Source organism: Pogona vitticeps, chromosome 5 (genome assembly GCF_051106095.1).
Source record: "Pogona vitticeps strain Pit_001003342236 chromosome 5, PviZW2.1, whole genome shotgun sequence".
Taxonomy (NCBI): domain Eukaryota; kingdom Metazoa; phylum Chordata; class Lepidosauria; order Squamata; family Agamidae; genus Pogona; species Pogona vitticeps.
In genome coordinates, this window is record NC_135787.1 from 100,687,172 (window position 1) to 100,713,466 (window position 26,295).

The 26,295-nt window shown below is 42.1% G+C and overlaps 1 protein-coding gene across 1 annotated transcript in view; it reads right to left on the reverse strand.

Moving 5' to 3' along the window:
* BORCS5 (BLOC-1 related complex subunit 5) overlaps nucleotides 1-26,295 on the reverse strand; it is a 63,782-nt gene that overhangs the window by 4,805 nt on the left and 32,682 nt on the right. The window contains exon 3 of the mRNA XM_020785771.3: nucleotides 16,743-16,900. Within this exon, the coding sequence (XP_020641430.1) occupies nucleotides 16,743-16,900 (158 nt within the window). The remainder of the gene's footprint in view (nucleotides 1-16,742; nucleotides 16,901-26,295) is intronic.

The window sequence follows — 26,295 nt, forward strand, 5'->3', positions numbered from 1 at the left end:
ATAAGTGACTCTTGGAGGAGCTCAGCCAGTCTCTACACGTTTCACTGAGCATACCATTCAGGCCTTCAGTGTTTTTCCGAATGTCCTTGCACATCAAGTCAACCAAAGCATGCTAGACTTCCTACTTCTTCCCATTCCCATTTAGAAGCTCAACAAATAAAGCCTGGCACACAAATACGATTGTTCTGACAGTAGCTTCCCTTTAAGCCAGGGAGTGCCACGCCCTCACCACTGGCAATGCTGACTAGGGCTGATGGGACCGGCAGTCCAACCATGTCCAGAGGCGACATGCTCTCCAGCCTGGTTTCAAGCAGGCACCTCCTCGGGACATGTCTCCACATGTTCATGGGGAGCAGCAAGAAAGGAAATGAAAGCAAAAGGAGTTTTTCTGCAGTTAGATGGTACAAACTTGTTTTTAAAGAACCTGCTTGTGTAATTTTAGAAGAGAAAACCCTGTTAGAAGGTTACTTGTGTAAATAATCTACAGTGGGGTCTTGACTTGAGAACTTAATCCGTATTGGAAGGCGGTTCTCAAGTCAAAAAGTTCTCAAGTCAAATCTGCATTTCCCATAGGAATGCATTGAAAACCATTTGATCCGTATCTGCTCTTTTCCGTCCATAGAAACTAATGGGAAGCTGCTATTCCGCCTTCGACCACTAAAGGGGGATATTTTTTTTCTTAGGTCAAGAAAGGTTCAGGGAAGGCAGGGAAAATACAGTCCAGGCAGTACAGTACCAGGCAGTCCGAAGACTGTCTCCCAATCCACTCTCTAAACGCTGGGAGGAGTGAGGAAGCAGACAGGCACCCTTTTCACTGGCCAACAGTTAACTGAAAGTTCAAATTTTGCACTTTCCCTGCCTCCCACGTGGGTTTTTTTCAGTTCTTAACTCAAATCTAAGTACTTAAGTCAAGTCAATATTTTCCTATGTGAGCGGTTCTGAAGTCAAAATGTTCTTAACTCGAGCCGTTCTTAAGTCAAGACCTCACTGTACTCATGGGAATAATGAGCTCTACAAGATCCCATGCACTACTTGCCATTTTCCAGCTCACACGAAAGGACAGTGTCTCTCTCATATATCTGCTGCTTGCATGCTGAGCTACTGATGGTACTAGATCACGGGCATGAGCAGGCTATGTTCCTGAGTTCCAGCCCAACATTTTGACACTAAACCAAACTGACTCTCAGTTTAAACCTTTTGTGTGTTTTATGTGGGAGCTGTAGCCACTGCTTTTCCATCTTCCTCCTTGTGGCTTCTCCCTTTTCACACATGAAACAACATTTAAAAAAAATAGTAGAGCAAGACATTGGGCTGGGCTCAGAAACAATTTAAGCAAAGTGCAGAAGTTTCCACTAACACAATAAAAGTAAATCAGCTTTGATAAGGTTTGTATGCTGGGGTTAGCTCTGTAAATTGGAGCATGGTAAAACAGACCACCAGCAGGTCAACTGGTGTATGAGTAGAAGCAAATGAAAGCCAATTTTAAAAAATAAAACAAAAACTGGCTGTCCCACTTAATGAGAAGCAGGGCTGCAGAAGCTCAGACACCTCATTAAATGGAGCAACATTACAAATTCAGGAGTCATGAAAAGCCCAAAGGAGTGCCCTAGGATTGATCTGCAACCCTCCACAATGTCCCAATGGATGGAAGCAATGACTATTATTTATTTCGTTTGTTTTAACTGAATTTTAACAAACAGACTTATCCAAAAAAATCACGAAAACCAAAAGATGGTTGTTCTGGATTTTTCTGGCTCTTTGGCAACCTGCTGTCCTCTGAAGATGCCGGCCACAGAGACTGGCGAAACGTCAGGAAGAACAACCTTCAGAACACTACCAAAGAGCCCGAAAAACCCAGAACAACCATTAGACCCTGGCCGTGAAAGCCTTCGCGAATATATTAAAACCAAAAGAATCCAATCCAATAAAATAAAAATAAACAACTCAATATATACATTCAATCAGCCCTAAGAGGTAAAACCTGAAATGCTTAGGAGATAAGAAAGCTTTTTGTTTGCTGACAGATGAAGACAACCATGTGGAGTTCAGTGAGTCCCCTATGGAAAAAGCAAAAGCAAATACTGGTCTCCTGCTGGTACTTCCCATTACTATGTATGGCCAGTGATATCTGACACACAGCAAAAATGCCTGGACTTTAGGTACCCCTGGCTATACCACAGAACGGTGGTAGTCTAGTACGTACAAAAAGGATCAACTCACACAGCTTCGATTAAACCTTTCCTTCAACGTGCAGTAAAGCTTGTGCTCATGACCCAGATATTTCCCCTCACCTCCCCAACAGTGACTCTTTTCTTCAAAAGGTAGCATCTGAATGTAATTGGCCTGACCATGAGAAAACATGCCAGGCAAGCCAACCCACAGCACACAACACACCAGAGATACCAGGCCAGCCAGGAAGGCTTCCGTTTGCCATTGAAAACTGACTGTTTCCTGGACGAATACCAAGTAGATGTCTGGCTGGGGGGGGGGGGACACCAAATGCCTTTCATCTAGGCTGACTTCTTCTCCAAGGCAAGATCCAAGGCCTGCTCCTCCACTTATGTGCACTGACTTGGCCACAACGTGGGCTGAAGACATCCCTGTAATGGTAAATTGAGAAAACCTTTCTCCTCAAATAAAATCTGACAGATCTTGGATCTCTGACAAGAACCACAACTGTACACATATTCTAATTCCACCCAGACACAGACCAGGGTTCAAGATCTTGTGTCAGTGTATGTTTTATTCAAAGAAAGTGTCTGGTCATTGTGGCTGTAGAGACAGGGAGGGGGAAATATGCCTCCCATAACACCCATCAGCACACATGGCCACTGACCATTCTGGTGATAGGATTCTGGGCGTTCCAATAAGAACAAAAAGGTAACTTTCCCCACATCTGATGAATACAGGCATGCTGCTAGAAAAACCTTAAGAGCCAGAGAAGAGGCCAAACAAACTTTCCACTGGCTGATAACTAGGATCACTCTTCTATAGAATCCCTTCCTCTTACCTGTGATTTGCAAAGAACACAAGGAATCTGTCTTGTACTGACTCAGATCCTTGGTCCAGTACTAGACTAGAACCAAGCAAAGAGACAACCAATCAGATGCCTTAATTTAAGTCCCTCCCCTCCCCTCATAAAGGTTCAAGTAAATCCTCCAGCAAGCATCATTTTGCATCAGCCCTGGCTGAGACTTCTTTCTCCATACAGGCGGCTGCCAGCGCATGGGACAGAAGCACTCCAAATTCATGTAAATTCCTGGGGGATTAACAGGCCTCTTCTCACTTATACAGTGGTACCTTGCTAGACAATGACCCCGCTGTACGACAAATCTGCAGGATGATGAATTTTTGCGATCACTACAGCGATCGCAAAACGATGTTTCCTATGGGGGATTTTCGTTTGACGATGATTAGGTCCGTGCTTTGCAAACCATTTGTTCACAAGACGATGATGTTTTCCGGCTCTGCAAAATGGCTGCCCTGTGTTTTCCGGACCCATGCTTCGCAGGGCAGCCATTTTAACAGCTGATCGGTGCTTGGAAAATGGCTTCCCCTATGGGCGATCTTCGCTGGACGATGAGTTAACTTCCCCATTGGAACGCATTAAATGGGTTTCAATGCCTTCCAATGGGGAAACTGTTTTCGCTGGACAATGTTTTCGCTTAACAGCAATTTATCATCGTGGTGCAGGGCACCACTGTACAGCAAATCTTAATCTAAAGTGACTACTTACCAGCAGGAACGAGAGGCAACCTGACAGACCCACAAGCCCGTTCTAGATCATGCTCTAGAACAGTGGTTCCCAACCTTGGGTAACCAAGGTATTCTTGGACTGAAACTCCCAAAAACTAGGCAGCACAGTTGGTGATTAACGTTTCCTGGAATTGTAGTCCAAGAACACTGGGGTTACCCAAGGCTGGGAATGACTGTTCTAGAACAAATCCAGATGTCAACTCAGGTGGCAGTCACACAAACCTACAGCCACACCAGTAGGACTTACTGGCCTGTACATTCTCTGTCCAATGTCATGTGTACCATCTTTTAAGGGCTCTCTACATTGCTCAAAACTGAGTGGATAGCATGAGGAAGAATGGCAAAGTTAGACAAAATGGTACCATGGCACCGTGAGTGTATCTTGCACGGAGAAGTGCAGAAGAAGAAGCTGTGTAATATATGATGATGTTATTGTGTGTTATCAGGTCACTTCAAGCTTACAGTGACCCTGATAGAGTTTTCAAGGTATATGAGATATTCAAAGAGCCATGACCATTACCACGTCTTGACAGTTTCCATGGTCAAGAAAGGATTTGAACCCAGGCCTTCTGAATCCTAGTCCAACACCCTACCTACTATACTACCTTCGATTTACTCAAAATGAGACTGGCAAGAAAAATGGGAGTTCAAGCGCCTTTGAGGAGTTATGAAACAGTATGGTTGTGTTACATTTTTGTTTTGCTCACATCAGAATGAAATAGGAAAGGTTCACATTCAGCTTAACTCTTTAAGAATGTTATAGCTGCTGATTAGTTCTACTCACCCATTCATTGTTCAAAATCTGCATAAGAGATTTGAAAAAGGAACATAAATTCTTTGCCTCTAAAGCCCCAAATATACTTGTGTTGTCACATATCATACATTTCCCTAAGACTTTCTTCTTCAAGATCACAAGCATTTTTCCAGTCAAAAGTATAGTCATGCAAGGCATGAACTGTGAATGAGGAACATGGGATTTTTCATCTCCAGATAAACTCTGGGACAGCCCAGATCATGCATCTCCTTCCTTTTACTAGCAATTTTGCAAAAAACACAGGAACCTGCCTTAGACTAACTCAGATCTTGGGTCCATATCGAGCAGTACTGTCCACTCTGGCAATGGCTCCCCAGTGTTTTGGGCAGGCTCAGTGCTTCATTCTGGCACAAGAAACTAGCCTTGTACAGACATCTGATTTGTTCATGCCAGAGCTGAATGCCTTGAATGCACAGGCATGTATGAAATGCCAAGTCTTTGCCCACTCAGTTCCTTTTAGTTCTTTGCACATCTAATGCTTCGGTACGAAGAGGGTTTATCAGTATGTTTGGCTTGCCTTATCAGATTTCCGAGCAGTACAGAAGCTCGTAAAAATGTCCCATCATTTATTATATGAGTCATAAGATTATATTTTACTGTATGCTTTAATTTTACACGTTTATTTTGCTTCCTACCTTTCAGATTTGTATGTCATGTATATTCTGAATTCCTCAAATAATTTTTAATGATATACTTAGGGTATAATTTCTATGGCCAGTGCTTCTAAGGGACTTTGAATAATTCATAACACAGATATTACAAGGCGAGGGAGAGAAGAGGACTTTTTGGTTTCTTTTCATTAGTGCTCTCAGTGAAGTTTTCATCTCTTGACTCCAGAGGCAATCTATAAAAACTGCCTTTTATAGATATCTCAGTGTGGTGTATTGGATAGAGTGACAGACCAGGACCCTGGAGAACTGGGTTTGAATCCCCACCTGACCATGGAAAATCACTTGGGAATAGAACTGGTGAAACCAGTCCTTAAATATCTCACGAACCCTGAAGGCCCTATTAGGGTCACTATACGATGTTTCTGAGACACACACACACACACACACACACACACACACACACACACACACACACACACACACACACACACACACACACACACACACACACACACACACACACACACACACACACACACACACACACACACACACACGTGTTGAATCCTGGAGAACAATATGTACACCCAGAAGGAAGACTTTGTTCTTTTATACAAACAAAAGTTAATTCTTCTGAAACAGGTTACTTTTCCTGTAAGAATAAACCTTTCCAGCTGAAACAATGAAACATGTTTCCAGTTTTAAGTTGTTATTACCCACCAGTGTACTGGGAAACATTGTTTCACTTGATCCCTGAAAAAAATAGTTATCCAAAGGACAAAAATTAGGATGCACCTGTCTGTTGTAAATTAAAAGGTGAAAACTGGATAGAATGTAGAAAAAGATTACAGAACATTCATTTTCTATACCCTAATATTATAACCTACAATCTCTCAGTTCCTCTGCTTCCGATAATGACACCATATTAGTCATCCTCAGAAATCCTAGATGCAGACACAGCTGGAAGGCTGTTATGTGTAATGATAATTCACCATTAAGGCCAATTCTGAGTTTATTTCAGCTCATCAGGATGACTAAACAGCCTTCTCTCCCAAATGCACCATTTATCCAACCTTGACCTGCTTCTCTTTCCACCCTCCCTAGGTATAAAGATGTAGGTTTTTGATATCTTTTATTTCTTGTACTCAACTCATGTAACAACAATCTTTCTGAGAACTGTTTGCTTTTCAAGTTTAAAAGGAGTTTAAGTAAAATGCATTACATGCTATTTGGTTTTGCAACCTTTTGGCTCTATTGATGTTAATCAAATTCATTCATTCAGCTGGTAACAGTTGCTTTTCCAAGGAGCTCATTAAATCCATTAACAGTTCACAACTGCTGACCTCAGTTCTATAGGCAAAGATAAGGTGCAGGGACTGTGTTAAGATGTATGGAAGCAGCGAGGTACAAACTGTTCCCTCTTCCAAACACATCCTCCAGGTTTTCATTGTAAATGACCAATCAATTATTAGGGATGGAATTATCAGAATTCCACACCTTCCAGCTCCAGTGGTCACCTAGAATCCTGCAGGCAGGCTTTTGGGAGTGGGAGAAAAGAAGGCAAAAAGATATTATGCTTCTTTTCACATGCATCTGCTGGCAAGTAAAAGGGAATGCCCCCCTCAGTCTCATTGTTTACTGGGAACTGCCCCAATGGCCTATGGGCAGGGTAGTCTCATTGCCCACTACGCTCTATGGGGAAGCCTCTCACTGCACTACCCTCCCATGGAACATTGAGACAACTCCCAGGAGGCAGTGAGGCTCAGCGGGTATTAATGCCATCTGAATCTAATCCAGCTTCCCATATATTATGTCTACATGCAAAATGAACAAAGAAATAAGATGCACCAGCATCTGATACATTTGTCTGCTGGAAATAGAGAGGTTACCTACCTGTAACCATGGTCTTCTAGTGGTCCTCTGTGAATCCACACAACTGGATTAAAACTGTGCTTGTGCCGGATCCTTGGAATATTCTAAAGCTTAAAATAAGAAACATTAGTAGCATGTTGTCTTGCACCACGCATGCTCCACCCGCCCATGCACCTCAGTTCCAAATGTCCGCCACTGTCAAAGCCCTGAAAACTAAGACCATGAGTGACGGACAGTGGAGAGGCCAGGTGGGACGTGTGGATTCACAGAGGACCACTAGAAGAACCATGGTTACAGGTAGGTAACCTCTCTTTCTTCTATGTGGTCTCTGTGAATCCACACAACTGGGTGACTAGAAAGCTCACTTACCGGAAGGTGGGCCGTCACTCCAGCAACGAAGTTAGCGCAGCTCTCCCAAATCTTGCTTCCTTCTTAGCCCTGAGATCCAAATAATAGTGAGTCACAAAGGTGGACAGAGTGGGCCATGTGGCTGCTCAGCAGATGTCTGAGATGTCAATACCACACAGCAGGGCCGTTGAAGTTGCCACAGATCTGGTAGAATGTGCCTTTAGTGCCTCTGGTGGGGTTTTACCAGACAGTTCATAGGCTAAAGTAATTGTAGTCACAATCCACCATGAAATGGTCTGTGAAGTTGCAGGGGAACCTTTATGAGGACCATAGAAGCAAACAAATAACCGGGGAGAAGTGCGAAAGTCCTTAGTTCTGGCTGTATAAAATGCCAAAGCACTGCGAACATCTAATGAGTGGAGCATTCACTCAACATCTGAAGAGGGATTAGGAAACAATGTAGGTAAAAGTCAATGGTTGATTGACATGAAAACTTGAAACAACTTTAGGAAGAAAGGAGATGTCAGGGTACAGAATCACCTTGTCCAGAAAAAACTATGGGTAAGGCACATCAGCCCGAAGGGTGGCTAACTCAGTTGCCCTCCTTACAGATGTTATCACAACTAAGAATATCGTTTTAAAGGATAACAACCGGAAGTCAGATGAAGCCATAGGTTCAAACAGCAGGGGCGCGAGAGCTTGTAATAAAACATGTAAAGACTATTGAGGGAGAGGTGGACTGGTCAGTGGGTGGATGTTTTATAGACCTTTTAAGAACAATTTCAGTGTGGGGTTTGAAAACAAGCAGGATGACTCTGATTGAAGAGGCTGGTAAAAGATAATGGCAGATATATAGACTTTAAGGGTAGAAGGGCTAAGCCTTGGTCAACTAGATGGCGTAAGTAAGTGAGGAAAGTGTCAAGGGATACTGGGACAGATTGTAAGTTTCTTAATTCAGTGAATTTTAGAAAATTGTTCCATTTATAAGAATGTAATAGTTTTGTAGAGGGTTTTCTGGCTTTATCCAGAACTCCTCTAATCATGGGAGAATCCTCCATGATTAGAGTGCAGGAAATCCAGGTCCGGGTGACAGATAGTGCCTGCATCCTGCATGGGCAGATGTGGCAGTGCTGGTAGTCTGAGGAACTCGGACACCATCTGTTTGAGAGTGGTAAACCATGGTTGTCGAGGCCACCGTGGGGCAATCAGAATGGCATTGTCCTGTACTTGATGAATTCTGATTAGAGTTCTCTGAATCAGTGGGATGGGAGGGAAGAGGTAAAGAAGGCAGTCCTTCCATTCCACCATGAAGGCATCTCCTAGTGATGCTTCCCCCTTTCCTGCCCAAGAGCAGAACATGTCGCACTTGGTGTTGAGGTGAGTCGCAAACATGTCTACTTCCGGAGACCCCCACCGGTTGCAGAGCATGGCAAAGACAGTCTCATTGAGTTGCCATTCATGTGTCTGGATATTCATCCGACTGAGGGTGTCGGCCACTTCGTTGTCTTCCGTGGACACATGAATGGCTACAGGAAAAATGTGATGTACATAACACCCATAGATGAATTGCCAGGTACAGAAGTGACATGGAATGGGTGCCTCCTTGCTTGTTGATATAATACAGGGTTGTGGTGTTGTCTGTGACCACTTGGACACCCTGACCTACTATTAAGGGACGAAAAGCATGAAAGGCTTTGATGACTACCCACATTTCCAGGTGATTTATATGTAGGAGCCTCTCCTTCTTGGACCAAAGAGCATGAACTTTGTGGGGACCACAGTGTGCTCCCCACTCTGTGGGACTCGCATCCATTGTTACCTGAATTGTGAGCTGTAGAGGGCGGAATGGGCACCCTATTAGAAGGTTTGGTACAAATGTCCAGCACCTGAGCTGTTTCACCAGCTCTGGAGTTACGCAGAGGCACTTGGATGGCTCGTCTGCAAGAGGATCAAACTGGGCAGGTACCAAGACTGCAGGGAATGCATCTTCAGTCTTGCATGCGGGAGAGCAGATGTAGTTGATGCCATCAGTCCTAGAAGGTGTTGTGTGTGGTAGGCAGGTACTTTGGCGTGAGGATGAAATAATCGGATTGCACGTTTTAACCTGTGAACCCATTCGGGTGGGAGAAACACTCTTGCATTGATGGAGTCGAGACATGCACCTATGTAATCTACGACCTGAGTTGGTCAAAGGTGAGATTTGTTCCTGTTGACTTTTAAGCCCAGGTTTGTAAGTGTTTGTAGAACGAACTCGGTGTCTTGAATGACCTTTTGAAAGAAAGCAGCTACGATCAACCAATCATCTATATACAGGAAGATGGCAATGTTGTGTAGACAAAGGTATGCTGCTACCGGTGCCATGCACTTTGTGAACGTTCTTGGCGTGGTGAACAAGCATGTCTGAGTGCAGACATGAGTACTCTGGCAGCGGTCTCTGCTGCATGCCGGGTTGACAACCTTTGATGTTTTGATACGGTTTGTGCTTCTTCATAAGAATTCAAGAAGCCCTGTCTTACATCTTCTGGGGTCATCTTGAGACCAGGTAAAATTTTGAGCCAGAGTTGTTTTTGGTACGCCCCTAAAGCAGTTTGATAGTTTATGATTCGAAGGAGGAATGAGATTAAAGAGTAAATCTTCCTTCCGATAATCTCTAACTTCTTACCCTCCTTATTTGTGGGGGTAATGTGCGATTTTCCAGTGAGCTTAGAACAACTGGTTTTGACGATTAGTGAGTTTGGAATAGGATGCTTGAGAAGCAATTTCATGTCGTTGCAGTGAACACGATAAAGGTTTTCAGTTCATCGAGAAATAGAGGGAGAAGTAGCAGGTTGCTCCCAAAACTCTTTAATAATGTCCATAATAACCGGTACAAAAGTTAGGCTGGGAGATGGAGACCTCTCCTGGTTGATGTCTCCAAAGACAAGGTCTTCAGAAAGAGGCATAGGTTAGTCCACTTCTAACTTTAGTGCACGTGCTAGACGTGAAAGCATTTGTGAGTATGGAGAAAAATCCTCTGACGGGGAGGAAGCATGGGGGTCCCCGGTATCAGAAGGCACAACCTCACCTTAAGGAAGGTCCCCCTGGCAAGGCTGAGCTGGAAGATCAGGATCAGAATCTGAGGAATGAGAAGAGACTTCATCAGGGTCAGAGGAAAAAGCATCCCTGTTCCTCTTACGGGGTCCGCGTTTGATGTCGTGCCTGTCCTTCGACTTTGAAGAGTGAGTCTGTTGAGAGGTCGAGGGAGTGTTCAAATCAGAAGACGCAGTCACTGCTGGTAAAGGCACTGAAGCCTTAGGAGCTTCGATGTCAACCCATCGACGCCGATGATGATGACGGGGCCGAGGAGAGTCTGAGGAAGATGAAACATAAATGTACTTGACTTTCCTATGCTTTCGACGTCGATCAGTCGAGGTCGAAGAGGAATCAGAGGAGCTTGAATGTCGTCAACGTCGGTGGTGTTTCCTTGATCGAAGCCTTCCTAAGTCATCTGAAGTGGAGGAACGGTCTTGACGTCGATGTTTCGATCGGCATTGATGGGAAGAACTATGCTTCCTTTTTGACGAGCGCTTCTTATGAGGGGACCTCAACCTCGAAGGCGTTGAAGAGATTGAAAGAGCCAAAGACCCCCGCCCATGAGAAATTGGGCTTTGTGGGGCAGAAGTCAGACCTGCGGTGACTCCTGGAAGCTGACTCGGTGTCGGAGAAGAGACGCCCTGCGGAATAACCGGCTCAGCTTGTCGAGGAGGCAGAGATGGTGCTGCCTCCGACAAAGACTCACAATCTCTCAAAGACTCCTCCAAAAATCGGTGATGGTAATGACTCGGATATCGGAGGAAGCTGGATGGAAGGCTCCTTCGCTTTAATTGCAGCTTTAGTTTTTGCTTGCTTTACAGGTTTGGGAGCTGGAACTGAAGCGGTATCCAAAGTCTTGCCGAGTTTTTTAGGGGGAGCAGACTTTTTCACAGTTTTGCCTGTCTTAGAAGTAGATGGTTGAGGGGAAGATGTGGACTCGGAACGAGGAGTAGCTGATGGTGAGGCAAGCTCCATGTCTGAGGGCTTGGTGGAAAACAGTGTGGATTCCCACAGATGGTATTTCAGACGCTGTTGCCTGGCTTTCAAAGCCGCCTTAGTAAAAGCCTTACAGTGTGTACAGGATTTTGCCTTTAATAAATGGGCTTCTCCCAGGCAAAAAAGGCAATGATCATGCCCGTCCTGGTGGAGTATCTTCCGATCACAAAGCACACAACGGCTGAAAGGCCCTGAAGGGGACATAAAGCTAAGAAGGTCTATAGGGAGCCATTGTGAGGCGAGGGAAAAAAAGGCAGGAAGTCCAGGGCAGCCAAGTTCGAAGGGAAACACTAAAGCAGAGTCTGTGAAAAACGAGGTCCGCGTCCAGGGATATAGCAGTTCTCGTAGTCAGTACAGTCCGGTTGAAAAAACATGAAAAATACATGGAAAATAGATTGAAAAAACAGAGCTCAAAGCGAGAGGTTCCAAATCGCTAGGCAGAAAAATGGAACTGAGGCGTGGGCTGGCGGAGCATGCACAGTATAGGCAGCCTTAAACTTGTTAATTTTCTCTTAAAGCTTGAGAATTTTTCGAGAGGACCAACGCTGGCACTGGGTTAACCCTTTCGTGTGCATTCACAGAAGACCACGATGAAGAATCTTTGATCCGCTCCACTAGCCAATGTATATTTGCTATATGACTTCTCCTGCCTCTTTTCTGAATCTAGCTTCAGCACCTATATTTCTGGCTTTATATATGGTAAAAGTATTTCTTGTAAAACCTTGAACATCATTTTGCTTTCAAAGAAAATAAATACAATGATTCTAATCTTACTGCAATCTTTGGCTTTTTCTTTGAGACTGGAATTTATATTGAATGCTTCCAGTTTCTGAGCCAGTTTCACTTTTGATATTTATTGGCACACTTTTGTTAGAATGCTGATGGACTCATTATCTGCAGATTGGAATAGCTTTATTAGTACTTGGTCTATTGATGATTTATTTCTTATACAGTGGTGTCTCGCATAACAATGTTAATTGGTTCAAAAAAAATCGTTATGTGAAACACCATTTCCCATAGGAATGCATTGGAAACCGGTTAATCCGTTCCAATAGGCACGGATTGCCGTCCTTAAGCGAAAAAACCCATAGGAAACATCGTTAAACGATACAATGTTTCCTCCATTGGAATGTATTGAAGCCGACTCAATGCATTTCAATGGCTTTGGGAAGTCAATTTTTGCAAATTTAAGTGTGTCATAAAAGGGTCAAAAATGGTTTTAAATGCTTGGATTAGCTTCTGCACCCTCTAAAACGGATGCGAAAGTTAATTTGGCTTTGATCTGACTTTTCGTTAATTTTTTGTGAATTTTCCCCCCCAACTTTTGACAGCTGTCAAAATCTGACAGCTCCATGCTTTCCTATGGGGGAGAAAAAATTCACCATAAATTAATGAAAGGTCAGATCAAAGCCAAATCAGGTTTGCACACGATTTAGGGGGTCCTCTAACGAACCCAAGCATTTAGAACAGTTGCTGAGGCTTCCTTAATTTACAGTGAATTGTTTTTTCCCCCCATAGGAACCAATGGAGCTGTCAAAATCTGATTAACTTTTGCATCCGTTTTAGAGGGTGCAGAAGCTAATCCAAGCATTTAAAACCATTTTTGACCCTTTTATGACACACTTAAATTTGCAAAAATTGACTTCGCAAAGCCATTGAAATGCATTGAGTCGGCTTCAATACATTCCAATGGAGGAAACATTGTATCGTTTAACGATGTTTCCTATGTTCGTGTGCAAACCTGATTTGGCTTTGATCTGACCTTTCGTTAATTTATGGTGAATTTTTTCTTCCGGCCCATAGGATCCAATGGAGCTGTCAAAATCTGACAGCTGTCAAAAGGTGGGGGAAAACAATTCACCAAAAATTAACGACAGCTCAGAACAAAGCCAAACTAAGTCAGCACAGGGTTTAGAAGGTCCTCTAACGAACCCAAGCATTTAGAACAGTTGCTGAGGCTTCCTTAATTTACGGTGAATTGTTTCCCCCCCCAATAGGAACCAATGGAACTGTCAGATCACATCGCAAAACGACCTTTAAATATCCATTCAATCAATGCAGATTGCAAAACGACCTCAAAAAAACATTCAAACAATGCACATTCCCCGGGCTGTCAGAATCATCGCAAAGCGAAACGGGGACCTAAAACCAAATCGTTATGTGAAGCATGGTCCCAAAATCGCTATGCGAAAATCGCTCATAGGGAAAATCATTATACGAAGCATAATCCGACTCTGAAAAAATAAACGTTAAGCGAAAAAATCGCTAAACGAAGCAATCGTTATGCGAGGCACCACTGTAGTTGGTTTAAGAGCAGCTTCATCATCTAAAATTGCACAGTTCTCATTCTGTTCTCACAACTCTTTTCTATAGTTCTTCAATATATTATTCCTGTCCTGTCTATTTTCTCCTGTTCAGATAAAGTATTTCCCCCATTAATCTTTCAGCATAGTTAATCTTGGTTTAAATTTCCCTTTAATTTCTTGGATTTTATAGAAGAGATTTTGTCTTCCCATTTGGATGTCCTCTTTTCTTTCCGCTGTTTATTAAAACAGTACTGATTGTCCCTACGTGCCATTTACTGGAAAGGTGCACTAAGAATTCTGACTCTATTTCTCTCACCTTTTACCTCTGTTTCTTGTCTTTGTTACTAATTTTAAGAGTTTCGTCTGTCATCCACTGAGGCTTTTGTTTTCTTTTAGGTACAGGAAGGGTCCTTCTACATTTCTCCCTTCAGGAATGTCATTCAAATTATTGCTTTACTGTTCCTCAGCTTTAATTTTTAAATAGTAACAGTTTGTGGTCTTTATTCACAGTAGATTGCTAGCCTTTTTTTTTTGGCAGACAATAATGTTTCTTCACTTTCTGCTTCCAATCTGGTGCTGTCCATGTGTTATATGGTGCTACGTTTGATTGCTTGAAACATGTACCTGCAATAAACAGATTGTTGACCTCACAGAATTCAAAGAAGCACTTTCCTGCTTATTCTCTCTCACACATAACTCTGCAAGGATATTTGGTTCTGTTTTATTTCCTATTATTGCATTCCAGTTACTCATGCTTATTAATATAAGCTATTTTGTTGTGTGATCAATTTCCTGATGGATATTTGCACAAAAGCTTCGATTTCTTCTCCTCCAGTATCTGCAGCTGGAGCAAAGATTTGAATTAAGTCTGATTTAAAATGTTCAGTCAGACCTCCCATCTCTACTTATCATTACTGCTTGCTTCAGTATTTAAGCCTTACAGTTTCTTTTGGGTTGAGTAAAATATTGCCATTATTTGACTGCAAATGTTTTATTCCAATCGACTTTAGTTCCTTCATATCAAGTATTCTGATGGTTATATATTACACTTTTTTTAGAATTTCAAGCATTATCTTGATTAGTGCTTCTAAATTCAGAATTCCTATTATATGCATCATGCAGCTGAATGTCCTTTCAGATTTGATCTAGTTCCATAATTAAGAATAGCAGTACCCATACTCATCCAGTAGCTGAATACCTTTCACTTGGCAGTCTCATTTTCCAGCACTGTCTCTTGTTTCATTCTGGATTGTCTTATCATTGGGTTTTTGAGGTATAAAACATTTAGATAGCTTGCTCTTACCGCCTCCTTCTCAATACTAATCAGTCAGCTTGAGTGTCACTGCCACTGGGTATGAACTCTTCATCAGAGTCACCTTCCACTGTTTATTTATTTGCCACATTTCTCCCAACAAGGGACCAAAGGCTGTTGTTCCTACCCAGTAGAATTTCTCATCACTCATTGGCTGTTATGCCCATTAGTTCTTGAAGTGAATGGTTGCATCTTAGTCTGATGTCTCAGCTTTGATCATTCTGCCTTGGATACTGCTCCTAATGCAGTGGTCCCCAACCTTGGGCCTCCAGATGTTCTTGGACTACAACTCCCAGAAGCCTTCACTACCACCTCTGCTGGTCAGGATTTCTGGGAGTTGAAGTCCAATAACATCTGGAAGCCCAAGGTTGGGGACCACTGTCCTAATGGATACATTAGGAGTCCGGACTCATAATGGAGTTCAGCTCCCTGATAATATTGCCCTCAGCTTCCCTGATACACTCACCTTGTTAAAGTGGGTCTCCAACTGTGTGTGCATGCCTCCATGTGTGTGTGCATGCCTCCGTGCATGTCCATGTGTGCATGCCAGGGGGAGACCAGAGTGAGGAGTTTCTTGTTCTCCAAGGAATATAAACTGATGGGTTTTACTCACTGCTGTTTAGGATTGATCCTGGAAATCTAACAAGGTATCAAACATACAGCAGCACCTCTACAGCTGTACCTGCCTAAAGTTTAGACATCCTCTTCAAACACTTACACCTAAAGCTCCCTTTTGCAGTCCACAGATTAGCCTTGTGCTCTGCACAAGCTAAGCAGCCACACACCCTGAACCATTTGTCCCAGAGGAAACTTCAGCCTTTCCTTCATAGAGAGAATGAAGAGATGGCTGCATCTTGCCCTACTCATGTCCCATGCCAGCTACAGCCAAGAGCGAGTGCCATCAGAGAGAAAGTGATTGCCAGGCTTTATTTGACTTAAGACTGTCTTAATAGGTTTGGCAGTTAAAGACACTGTTGGATGTAAGTAACCTTAATCATTGCACTGTGCAGATACAGTTGCACATTGTATAATTAGCTGGCTTCAAGGGCATTTGTTATTTTAAAGCACTGTACTTAAAAAAAACGGTTCTCATCTCATTAAGTTTCAGAATATCATAAACGGCTGCAGTCACTCAACAAATACTGTGAATCATATTTATTCTTCAGCCAACCATATGGAAGCTTTAAGTCACGCTAAGAATCAAGGGCACTCCATATGAAAAGCAAGAGCTGATTAAGCAACAAGCCAACAACATTAGCATATTCATGTTCAATATATTTCTTTTAGAGAATCAAAAAAATAGAGACAGTAGCATATTCAGCTTTAAATTGGGAAGTGAGCCAAAGGCACATGGGCTTTACAGTGAGGTGCTATATATGTTTTTAACTCATTGCAGACACTGCCAGAACAGAGTAATCTGGAGGTTCTGGAAGTAACACAGTCTCTGTCAGGCTCCACAGTCATCATCCATCACTGACCCTTTCTTGGGCTCAACCACCTCAGGAAAAAACAAGAGTAGTTGGTGGAGTGCTATAGAAGGGGGCCTAGACCAGGTACCATCACAACAGCTATTACACCCCACCTCAAGTTGACTAGAGATATTATTGACACTTCAGTTGGCCTCTTTCCTGCTTTAATTGCAACATACTCTGTACCTCTTTGATCCGTTTGACTAGTGCATTCTGGTCAAAGGCAACAGCTTCTGAACACTGGTGAAGATGTTCCTGGTACCGGAGGCAAAGCTGCAGAACTTGTTGAGAGTCTAGCTTCTCCAGTTTAATGTTGGTGGGGGATGTCTGTCCACTGAGAAGACCTAGGAAAAAACAATAATGCAGCAAAATTACTGCAAAGGTTGCTCACCATAGTAACAAAAGAATGAGAGTTCATTCATTCATTAATTTTGTATCCTGCTCCCATTAGTGTCGTAGCACTACTCTAGGAGGGTTATAATCTCATAAAACAGAAACCACAAATGAAAATAGAAATATAAAAACTCATAACAAAAACCCTTTAAAAAAAGAGATGGCACCAACTAATCTAAGAGCAAATGAAGGAAAAGAGTGGAGGGATGAGGAGGAGGGAAGAGAGGGGAAAAAGGGGGAAGGAAAGTGGTCAGTTGAGGTTGGTGTGGAAAGCCTCCCTGAAAATTAATATCTTTACAGTGGTGCCTCGCTTAACAAGCGCCCCGTTTAACAAAGAATCCGCATAGCGATTTGTTTTTTGTGATCGCAAAAGCGATCGCATTGCAATGTTTTTAATGGCAAAAAATCGCTTTGCGATGATCAGTAAGCTGTTTCGCGTACCGATTTTCACATAGTGATGTTTTAAAAACAGGTGATCGGAGGTTCCAAAATGGCCGCCCGCAGTGTTTTCGCGCCCATTCCTCGCATACCGGGCAGCGAAAATGGCGGCCATATGGAGGATTTTCGCAGAATGGTGAGTTTTAATCCCATAGGAACGCATTAAACGGGGTTTAATGCATTCCTATGGGCTTTTTCTTTTCGCATAGCGGCAAATCCGGATAGCGATGATTTTTCCAGAACGGATTATCGTCGCTATGCGGGGCACCACTGTACTTGATTCTTAAAAGTCCACAGGGAGGGGGCTAGGCAGAGCTCCTCCAGAAGCTGATTCCATAAGGTTGGACTCATCACAAAGAAGGCCCTACCTTTTTATATTTATGAGCCTCCCTCGGGGTGGCCACCCGGAGGAGCCTTGACTTGGATGACCTTGTGGGTTGGGCAAATGATATTAAGGAGAGATGCTCCAACAAGTAAAATGGGTCCACACTATGGCTTTGTATGTGAGTTTCAAAACCTTGAACATGACGCCATGGGCAACCAGTGGAGGTGAGCTCCACTGGAGTGATGTGATCAAATTTACCTGAACCAACCACCAGTCTGGCTGCTGCATTCTGGAGAACAATGAAAAACAAACATTGCTAGGAAATTAAGAAGTTGTACAGACTTCCACTGAGGTTTTTACTACCATGCAACAACAAGCAGAGAAAAACTATTGCAATTGCTACTTAAAACAGCTTTGATACACCATCATTATCAGAAAGAGGTTACATTCAGTATGATTTGATTATAAAATGTCACCTTTCAGGGCAGAAGAAGGTGTGCTGCTCAATATGCCCTGCAAAACAGTCAAGATTTCTGCCAGGTTGAATAAAAATCAATATCAGGATCTGGCCCATACTGCCTTGGCAGCCCTAGGGTCAGGGCCAGCCTGACCCAGGAATGGCCTGGTGTTTGCAGGCTCAAGCCCTGGCCTGTGTAGCAGCTGCTGGGCCACTCATGAGGCTCACCTGGAAACCTGGGGGGACGACCTATTTAAGGAGTAGTTCTCCCTCCCAGCACTTGCCTCAGCAAGAAAGGTGTTTGGCTGCGCTGCCTGCATCACTGCTCCTGAGTGCCAGAGTCTCTGTGTTCCAGTATTCCTGCATTTGCTCCTGTTCCTGCCTTGGCCCCTGCTCTTGCCTCTGCTTGTCTCCTGCATCTTGCTCTCAGGCTTGTGCTCCCTCCTTTGCTTGGTCACAACCAGCTGTGCAGTGAGTACCTTGGGACTTGATACCGTGCATGGTGGACTGGGTCCTGGTGCCCTTGCCCCTGGCTAGGGACTGCCTGGGATATCTTCGGCTGTGGCAATCAAATTGGTTTAAATCATAATTTTTTAAAAATTAACAATTTAAAAAATTTACATTGTCAAAGCAATTTTTAAAATTTAAATTGTGATTTAAGTTGTGATTTAAATCAATTTGATTTTAATCAAACACACACAGAGAGAGAGCGCACGCGAGAGAGAGAGCTTACCGTTATACAGGAAAACAAGAGAGAAATGAAGTCAAGGATTGCAAGGAGTGAATGTAAATAAATGCAGTTCTATAGACCTCATTTGCTTGTGGCTGAGGATCAAGTGGCTACCAACATCAACAATAATTTATTTTGCTAGGATACAAGTATACAAGACAGTTCTTTCCTTTTTTCAGAAGAGGCTAGCACATTCTCAGAATTAGCCAAACAGAGAGGTATAACATTATAGCTTTAAAAATCAAATCACACTCATGCTTAACTTTCCTTAATAATATTCCAGTTTGCAGGTCTGATGTTAGCTATGGCTGGCTGAACAGATCAGCGGTTTAGGTATGGGAGTTTGATTCCCCTCTCTGCCTCTGGTGAATGGAGCCATCCTACATGGCCTTGGGCAAACTGCACAGTCCCAGAAGAAGGGAGTGCTAAACCACTTCTGAACACTACTTTCTACCAGGAAAACCCTGGGGAAGGGTTGCTGTAAGTCAGAATTGACTTGTCAGCACATGAAAAAAATACTATTTCTGTAGTGCTGGGGAAGGTATTGACTGTTTTTCTTTGTCACTGAAAACAGACTTACTGAAAATAGCTCAGTAAAATGGCATGCATTGAATGGACATGTGACTCGGACTAGAAGGGCATGCAAACAATGCCTCCCCCTTCATCCCAACTGGCCGAGGGACAAGTATATGAAATAATCATACAACCTGATGCTACCTACACAAAAAAGAATAAAGATGGATTTGAAGTACAAGGTAGACGAAACTAATCTCTTCATGGCTTGAGTCATGCAAGTATCACATGACCTTCAGCAAAGCTCACCTGGAAAATGACAAAATGGAGATTTCCCTTCTCTGCAAACATAAAAACTGCACCAATTCAGGTATCTAAACCTGTCTCTTGCCCCATGCTTTACAGCTATGGGATAAGAGATCTAATCTTATCAGTTGGCTTGCTACCTTCCAGGATAACTTACCATTTTGTTACATTTTTCATCTATACTTCATTATTACTACTTTTGTAAATAACAGTACATCTATGGAGGATTCTCAACCTGAAATCACACACTTGACAGACTGTAGGGACATAAAAATCCAGGAAGGCAGAAGTGGCACTGTGCTATTCAATCCAGTGAGAAATGTTTTGAAAATCGTGTTTCATTGTTCAGTTCCATTTCTCTTATAAAATGAAAAAAAAAGAAAGAAAAAAGGATTTTCATAGACTACAAGTTCTCCAAGCACCATCTCTAAAATTAGAACTGAATAACATGTACCATGGAGTAGAGTTTAGTTCTATTACAGTGACTTACTCGAATACAGAAAGAAAAGAAACTTAGAAAATTATATTGGTACAGATTTGTGCATTACAACATGTTTACAAAACTAAAGAACCCCAAGGATACTGATGTAGATGGCAGCCTTGATTGAAACCACTATAGTTTTATATGGGCAGGGAATCTCTGGAAGTTGAGCTGTACCTATTTCCTATCCATCCCAGGACATGGCTGCCTTGAGAGCACTTCAGGAATTTTCCTCCCCTCTGACAACCAAAGGTAGTAAAACCAGGATTCCAAATCACATGCTAAACAAAGCACAAGCCCTCAACTATCCAGGGGATCTCTTTACACTTAATCACACCTCCAACAAGGCAGTTCTTTTTACATTATTGGAGTTGATTTAAACCAAATTTAAATCACAATTCAAATCGCTATTCAAAAAGTATTTATTTCATCATGCAATCCCCCCCCCCGAAAGTGCTTAATTGCTTCCTATAACGGTACAATGGCTGGAAACAACTGAATAATTATGTTGGTGTTAGTCGACAGGCAAACATTTCAGCAGTAAATTGATGCTACCTTTGTTTCCTTGAAAATAAGATCTAACCTGAAAATAAGCCCTAGTATGATTTTTTAGGATGCTTGTAATATAAGCCCTACCCCCAAAATAAGCCCCAGTTAAGTGAAAGCCTGCCCTCCACCATTGTGCAGCAACCAGAAGAAGATGACATGACCATATTTGAATAAACTTAAACGGTACATAAAAAAAGCATCCCCTGAAAATAAGCCCTAATGTGTTTTTTGGAGCAAAAATTAAAATTAATGTCTTATTTTCGGGGAAACAGGGTAGTTAAGCATTTTCTGTTGCACGACAAAGCATGCAACTACTAAGCAACACAAAATAGAACCCCTGACTTCTCAACTAGCAACAGTTTACCATTGGGATATATACACTGATGGACCTTTGCTGGCAGACAGAAGTAACAGAATTCTTGTGTGTGCGCGCGTGTGCGCGCACACACGCGCACGCGCACACACGCGCGCACACGTTTTTCACAATCTCGTTGCACAGAATGACTCCATCACCCCTAATCTCCCCTGACATTTCCACAGCCTGAAAGTATGCACTGAGCAAGGTTATAAAAAATTTGCACTGCATTTTGTCTGGTATCTACAAGACTGAGTAGTAGAAAGACTTGCCTAAATAATCTATAATGAAGCCTATGGAACCTCATAAAATTAAGGTGTTAGTCAAAGAACTCACATATGCTATTTAAATGAAAATATATTAGCACATTATCTCATAATATAGATTTACAATTTATAACCTCTATTACATAATGAAATATTTGAGCTATCACGTATTTTGAATATCACCAAATACAGCTTTTTAAAAGAGGGAGAATTTTAACGACTAAATAAATGGATCTGAATTTTTAAAAATCAGATTTTTAAAAAAAAATTCTTTAAAAGAAAATGTTCAATTTTTTTCACTTGTCTTATTCTATCATGACCACATCTTATTCCTTTACCTTTAACTTATAGGGAGGCTGTATTACATAACAAGATCCACCTACTAGGGCAGGGCCAAAATAGGGATCAATTATAGGGAAGAATTTATTGGCACAGATATTTCATTTTAGCAATATTTTTCAGCAGTAAAGTGCAGAAAAATTTTAGTTGTTAAAATTATCACTGATTAGAATGCTATCCAGTTGGTTAAGACTGCCCATGTGACCAGTATAAGTGCTACCTTTGAACTAAATGGGCTTTATATGCTCTTAATGGTAACATCATTTGAAAGATCTGATTGACTGACTATCAGACTTGGCAATATCGTGATAATGGGCATAAGATCCTTCCTTAAGGGGTGACATCACTTAAGGAGGAAACAGAGAGATGAACATGGCACTGATGTGGTGACGGCTGCAGGGAAGTGAATGACCAATTTTGAAGAGTAACAAAAACATGATAGGTGTTTGGAGGATTCTTTCCCCTAACTATACTTATGAGATGAAAACTGTACCAGAAGAGCATTTAACAGAACTATCACTGACATCCAAACCACAGTTGAAGCTGGATGATTACTTATTAATTAAAAGTAATGACACTCTGTTACAATGCTTGGTTATAAGTGTATGTTTCTTACTAGTGTCCTATTGAACAGAACCCTACTGGTGCTTACATACAGTTGAGAAGGTGCCAGGGCACATCTTGGTCACATACCTGGTTATCTACCCCAATGCACAACCAAGATGTGACCCCAGACCTCGTATATTAACTGCAATTAACCATGGCAAGTTATGTCAATCTTACAAAACACTAATAGAATTCTAGATACTGTATTTACCTAACAGGTTTCAGGAAATTATTTCAATCACAAAAGTCTTTTGAGCTGAGCTTTCTGAAATGTGACTGATGATTTCTAAAAATTAAATTGTAGGTCTGTCACTCAGCTACAAACTATTAGCATCTGTATGAAAAGAAAAAAGAAAAGAAAACCTCAAACAACTCAACTTCAGTTATGGATATTTGCTTTTTGGAAGATTTGACTACAGGCTTACTTCATGCTTTAAATAATAATAAATAAATATGCTGTTTGTTCCTTCCAAGACTTTTTAAGTAAACACCTATTTACAGTAATATTCAGAAATGACATGAGTGGCTGAATTATACTAAGAAAAGCACACAAGAGAGATCTGCTAAAGCAAAACAATCATTTTGCAAATAACTTCTATTTCTCTCTCCTCTTTCCCACCCATCCAGCTGTCATCAAGTTCTCACACACTGTACCTCTAGCTATTTGGTCACAGAATCACAGAATAATGGAGCTGTAATGGTCCTATAAGGCCATCAAGTCCAATCCCCTGCTCAGGGCAGGCATCCAAATCTGACATATATCTTTGTTTAATTTTCTCATGACTGCCTCCAGCGTTGGAGTGCTCACCACCTCCTGAGTAATAATTGGTTTTATGGTCATATGTCTCTTTCACTTAAGAAGCTTTTCCTGATATCTCCTCTTCTTTTGTCATGGTTAAACATGCCCAGGTCTTTCAATCTTTCCTCATAGGGCTTAGTTTACAGTACCCTTTATCATCCTTGTTGCACTGCTCTCAACTTGTTCCAGTTTGTTGGCATCTTTCTTAAAGTGCAATGTCCAGAACTGAATACAATACTTAAGATGAGGCCCAACCAGTGTTAAATAGAGGGGGATGAATATTTCACAGGATTTGAAGACTATACTTCTGTTAAGACAGCCTAAAATAACATTTGACTTTTTTGCAGCCACATTGCATTGGTGGCTTGTATTCAGCTTGTGATCTACAATAATTCCAGTACTACTGAGGCTAGTATCCCCCATCTTGTAACTGTGTATTTGCATTTGTCCCTGCATCCCAGGTGTAGAACTTTGCACTTATCCCTGTTAAATTTAATTGTTTTCAACTCAGTGCTCAAGCCTACTGAAGTATCTTTGAATTTTGTTTCTCTTAACTTCAAAAGTATTTATTCCACCCAGTTTTGTGTCATCTGCAAATCTGATAAGTATTCCCTGCACTCCCTTATCCAAGGCATAATTAAAAATGTTGAAGAGCACCAGGCCCAGGGCTGAATCTTGTGGTATTTCACTTGTTATCTTCTTCCATTCTGAGAAGGAGCCACTCACTGATAAGCACTCTCCAAGTACAGTCCTGTAACCAACTGTGTATCCACCTCACAAACCAAGATATATTACATCTACAGCATCCTCATCATCTACCAGCAAGGTTACCTGATTTTTAAAAAATGGAATATGATTAGTCTGGCAGGATTTGTTCTTAACAAATGCATGTTGGCTTGTAGATATTACTGTATTGTTTTCAAGGTGCTTGCAAAGAGGCCACTTTATATTCTGCTCCAGAATTTTCCCTGAGGTTGATATCAGGCTGACTGGTCTGTAGTTCCCTGGTTCTTCCTTTTTGAAGATAGGGACACCAGTCTTTCTTGAATCATCTGGCAATTCACCCATTCTCCATGATTTCAAGGAAATAGCGGACAGTGGTTCTGAGAGTTCTTCAGCCAGTTCCTTCAATACTCTTGGATGCAGTTCATTTAGCCCTGGAGATCTGAACTTGTCCAAAATAATGGTCTATTTTCCAGATGCAATCCTGTCCCCTCCATTTGAACTTTGTATTTGTCTGGAGGGTCACAGATTGTCTTTTGGGAAAAGACAGAACTAAAGTAGGAAGTAAGCACTTCTGCTTTTGTTGTGTTATCATTTTTCCATTCCCGTTGGGCAGCTGAGCAACTATTTCTTTTCTATGCCTTTTGCTACACATGTATCTGAAGAATTTGTTGTTGTTGTTGGTTTTAGCATCTCTTGCTAATATCAGCTCATTCTCAGTTTTTCTCTTCCTCACACCATCCCTACAATTCTTTATTACTACTGTATTCTTTTGTAGCCTGTCCTTCCTTCGACTTCCTATATGTGTTCCTCTTTGGTTTTGCCTTGGGTTCTTTTGAGAAGAAAAGCAGGGTAAAATATATAAAATAAATACATTTTCAAAATGGTTTTGTTTTGAGGTCCTCTCAGCTGTTTGTGAAGCCACACTGGCCTTTTTTGCTGTCTTCCATCTTTTTTCTTGTTGTACTCTTTGTTGTAAGTTTAGAGTTTCCGTTTAAAGAAACTCCCACCGATCTTGGATTCCTTTCCTCTGTTAGGATTTCCTGCCATGGGATCCTATCTATCCTTGTGTTTGTTAAAATTGGCTTTCCTAATACTGTATCCAGCATACACATGTGGTTACACTCTGCTTTTATTTCCAGTCTCTACACACTGTGCAAATTCCCAGGCTGTAAGCAAAGACATACCAACAGGCTGTGGTAGAAGTATTGGTGGAAAACATTTTTTTAAATGATGCTATCCAAAATCCTCTTGTGACCATACTCACAGGAAAAGATAGCTATCCCACCGTTACAGGGCACAATGCTCTGCCCTTGCCTCCCTCCAATCAGTCCCAACAGGGGTCCTGTAATTCTTCACCAGCTCTGTGTAAAGCGCAGAATGAAGCATCAAGGCCACCTCTGCTGCAGCAACCACTGTCATCCTTGCTCAGAAATACAGGGTTGCCTATTCTATCACTTTACCACTCTTAATGTAAACTGTGCTTCCAAATTCAATTGGGGGGGCCTTGTACCATGGCTATAAAAAGCTTGGAAAATATCCCGAGGAGGTAAATTGCCAATACAGCAATGTAGGGTCACCACCAAGGTTCCCTCTAAGGCAGTGGTCCCCAACCTTGGGCCTCCAGATGTTCTTGGACTACAATTCCCAGAAGCTTTCACCACCACTTCTGCTGACCAGGGTTTCTGGAAGTTGAAGTCCAAGAACATCTGGAGGCCCAAGGTTGGGGACCCCTGCTCTAAGGTGCACACCTGTGTGCATGTGCACAACTCTGCCCTCCTCTGTGCAGGGCTCCTCCTCGCACCCACAGCGACTGTTTTCAGCCCCTTTGAATCTGGTTGCAAAAGAACCCCATGCAGGGAAGAAGTCATGTGCATGTGGGGACAAAGCCATGCCCAGCAGGGCTGAAAATTAGAGGGAGTATTGACCACAGGGGTGTTTTTGGGTGCTGTTCGATAGGTCACACAATAGATAGCACTCAAGCTTCTGTTTTGAACCTTCTTGGGTTTGCCTTGATCTTCCTTTTTATGAGAGATGCTGGTGCTGCTGTAGCAGACTCCTGTGTGTGCCAAGGAAGGCACACTGGAATCAGACCCACAATCACCACCGCAATAAATATTTTGTGGAATGGGCTGCTGCTGGATTAAAAGTACAATGATCTTGTATTATTCTGTGCAAACTCCACTTTGGCCCCTGCTTTTTAAGAATGGTTTTTCATGGAATGCACCTAGATTATCCTTTTCAAGGGGTTAGTCTTTCCCTTTTCTATGTAGCCTATCTGACATATATGACAGAAAAGAGTGTTTTTGTGAGGGTTGAAATCAGACTCAAACTCATAGTTTTTGTCAACTGATCTTTCTTCTTGCTTTTGTTTCACTTCGAACCTTTAGTTTATTGCCATGGTTAGTAATAGGAAAATTTCTAAAGTTAAGGACGGACTACTTTTGTTCATTGCTGCA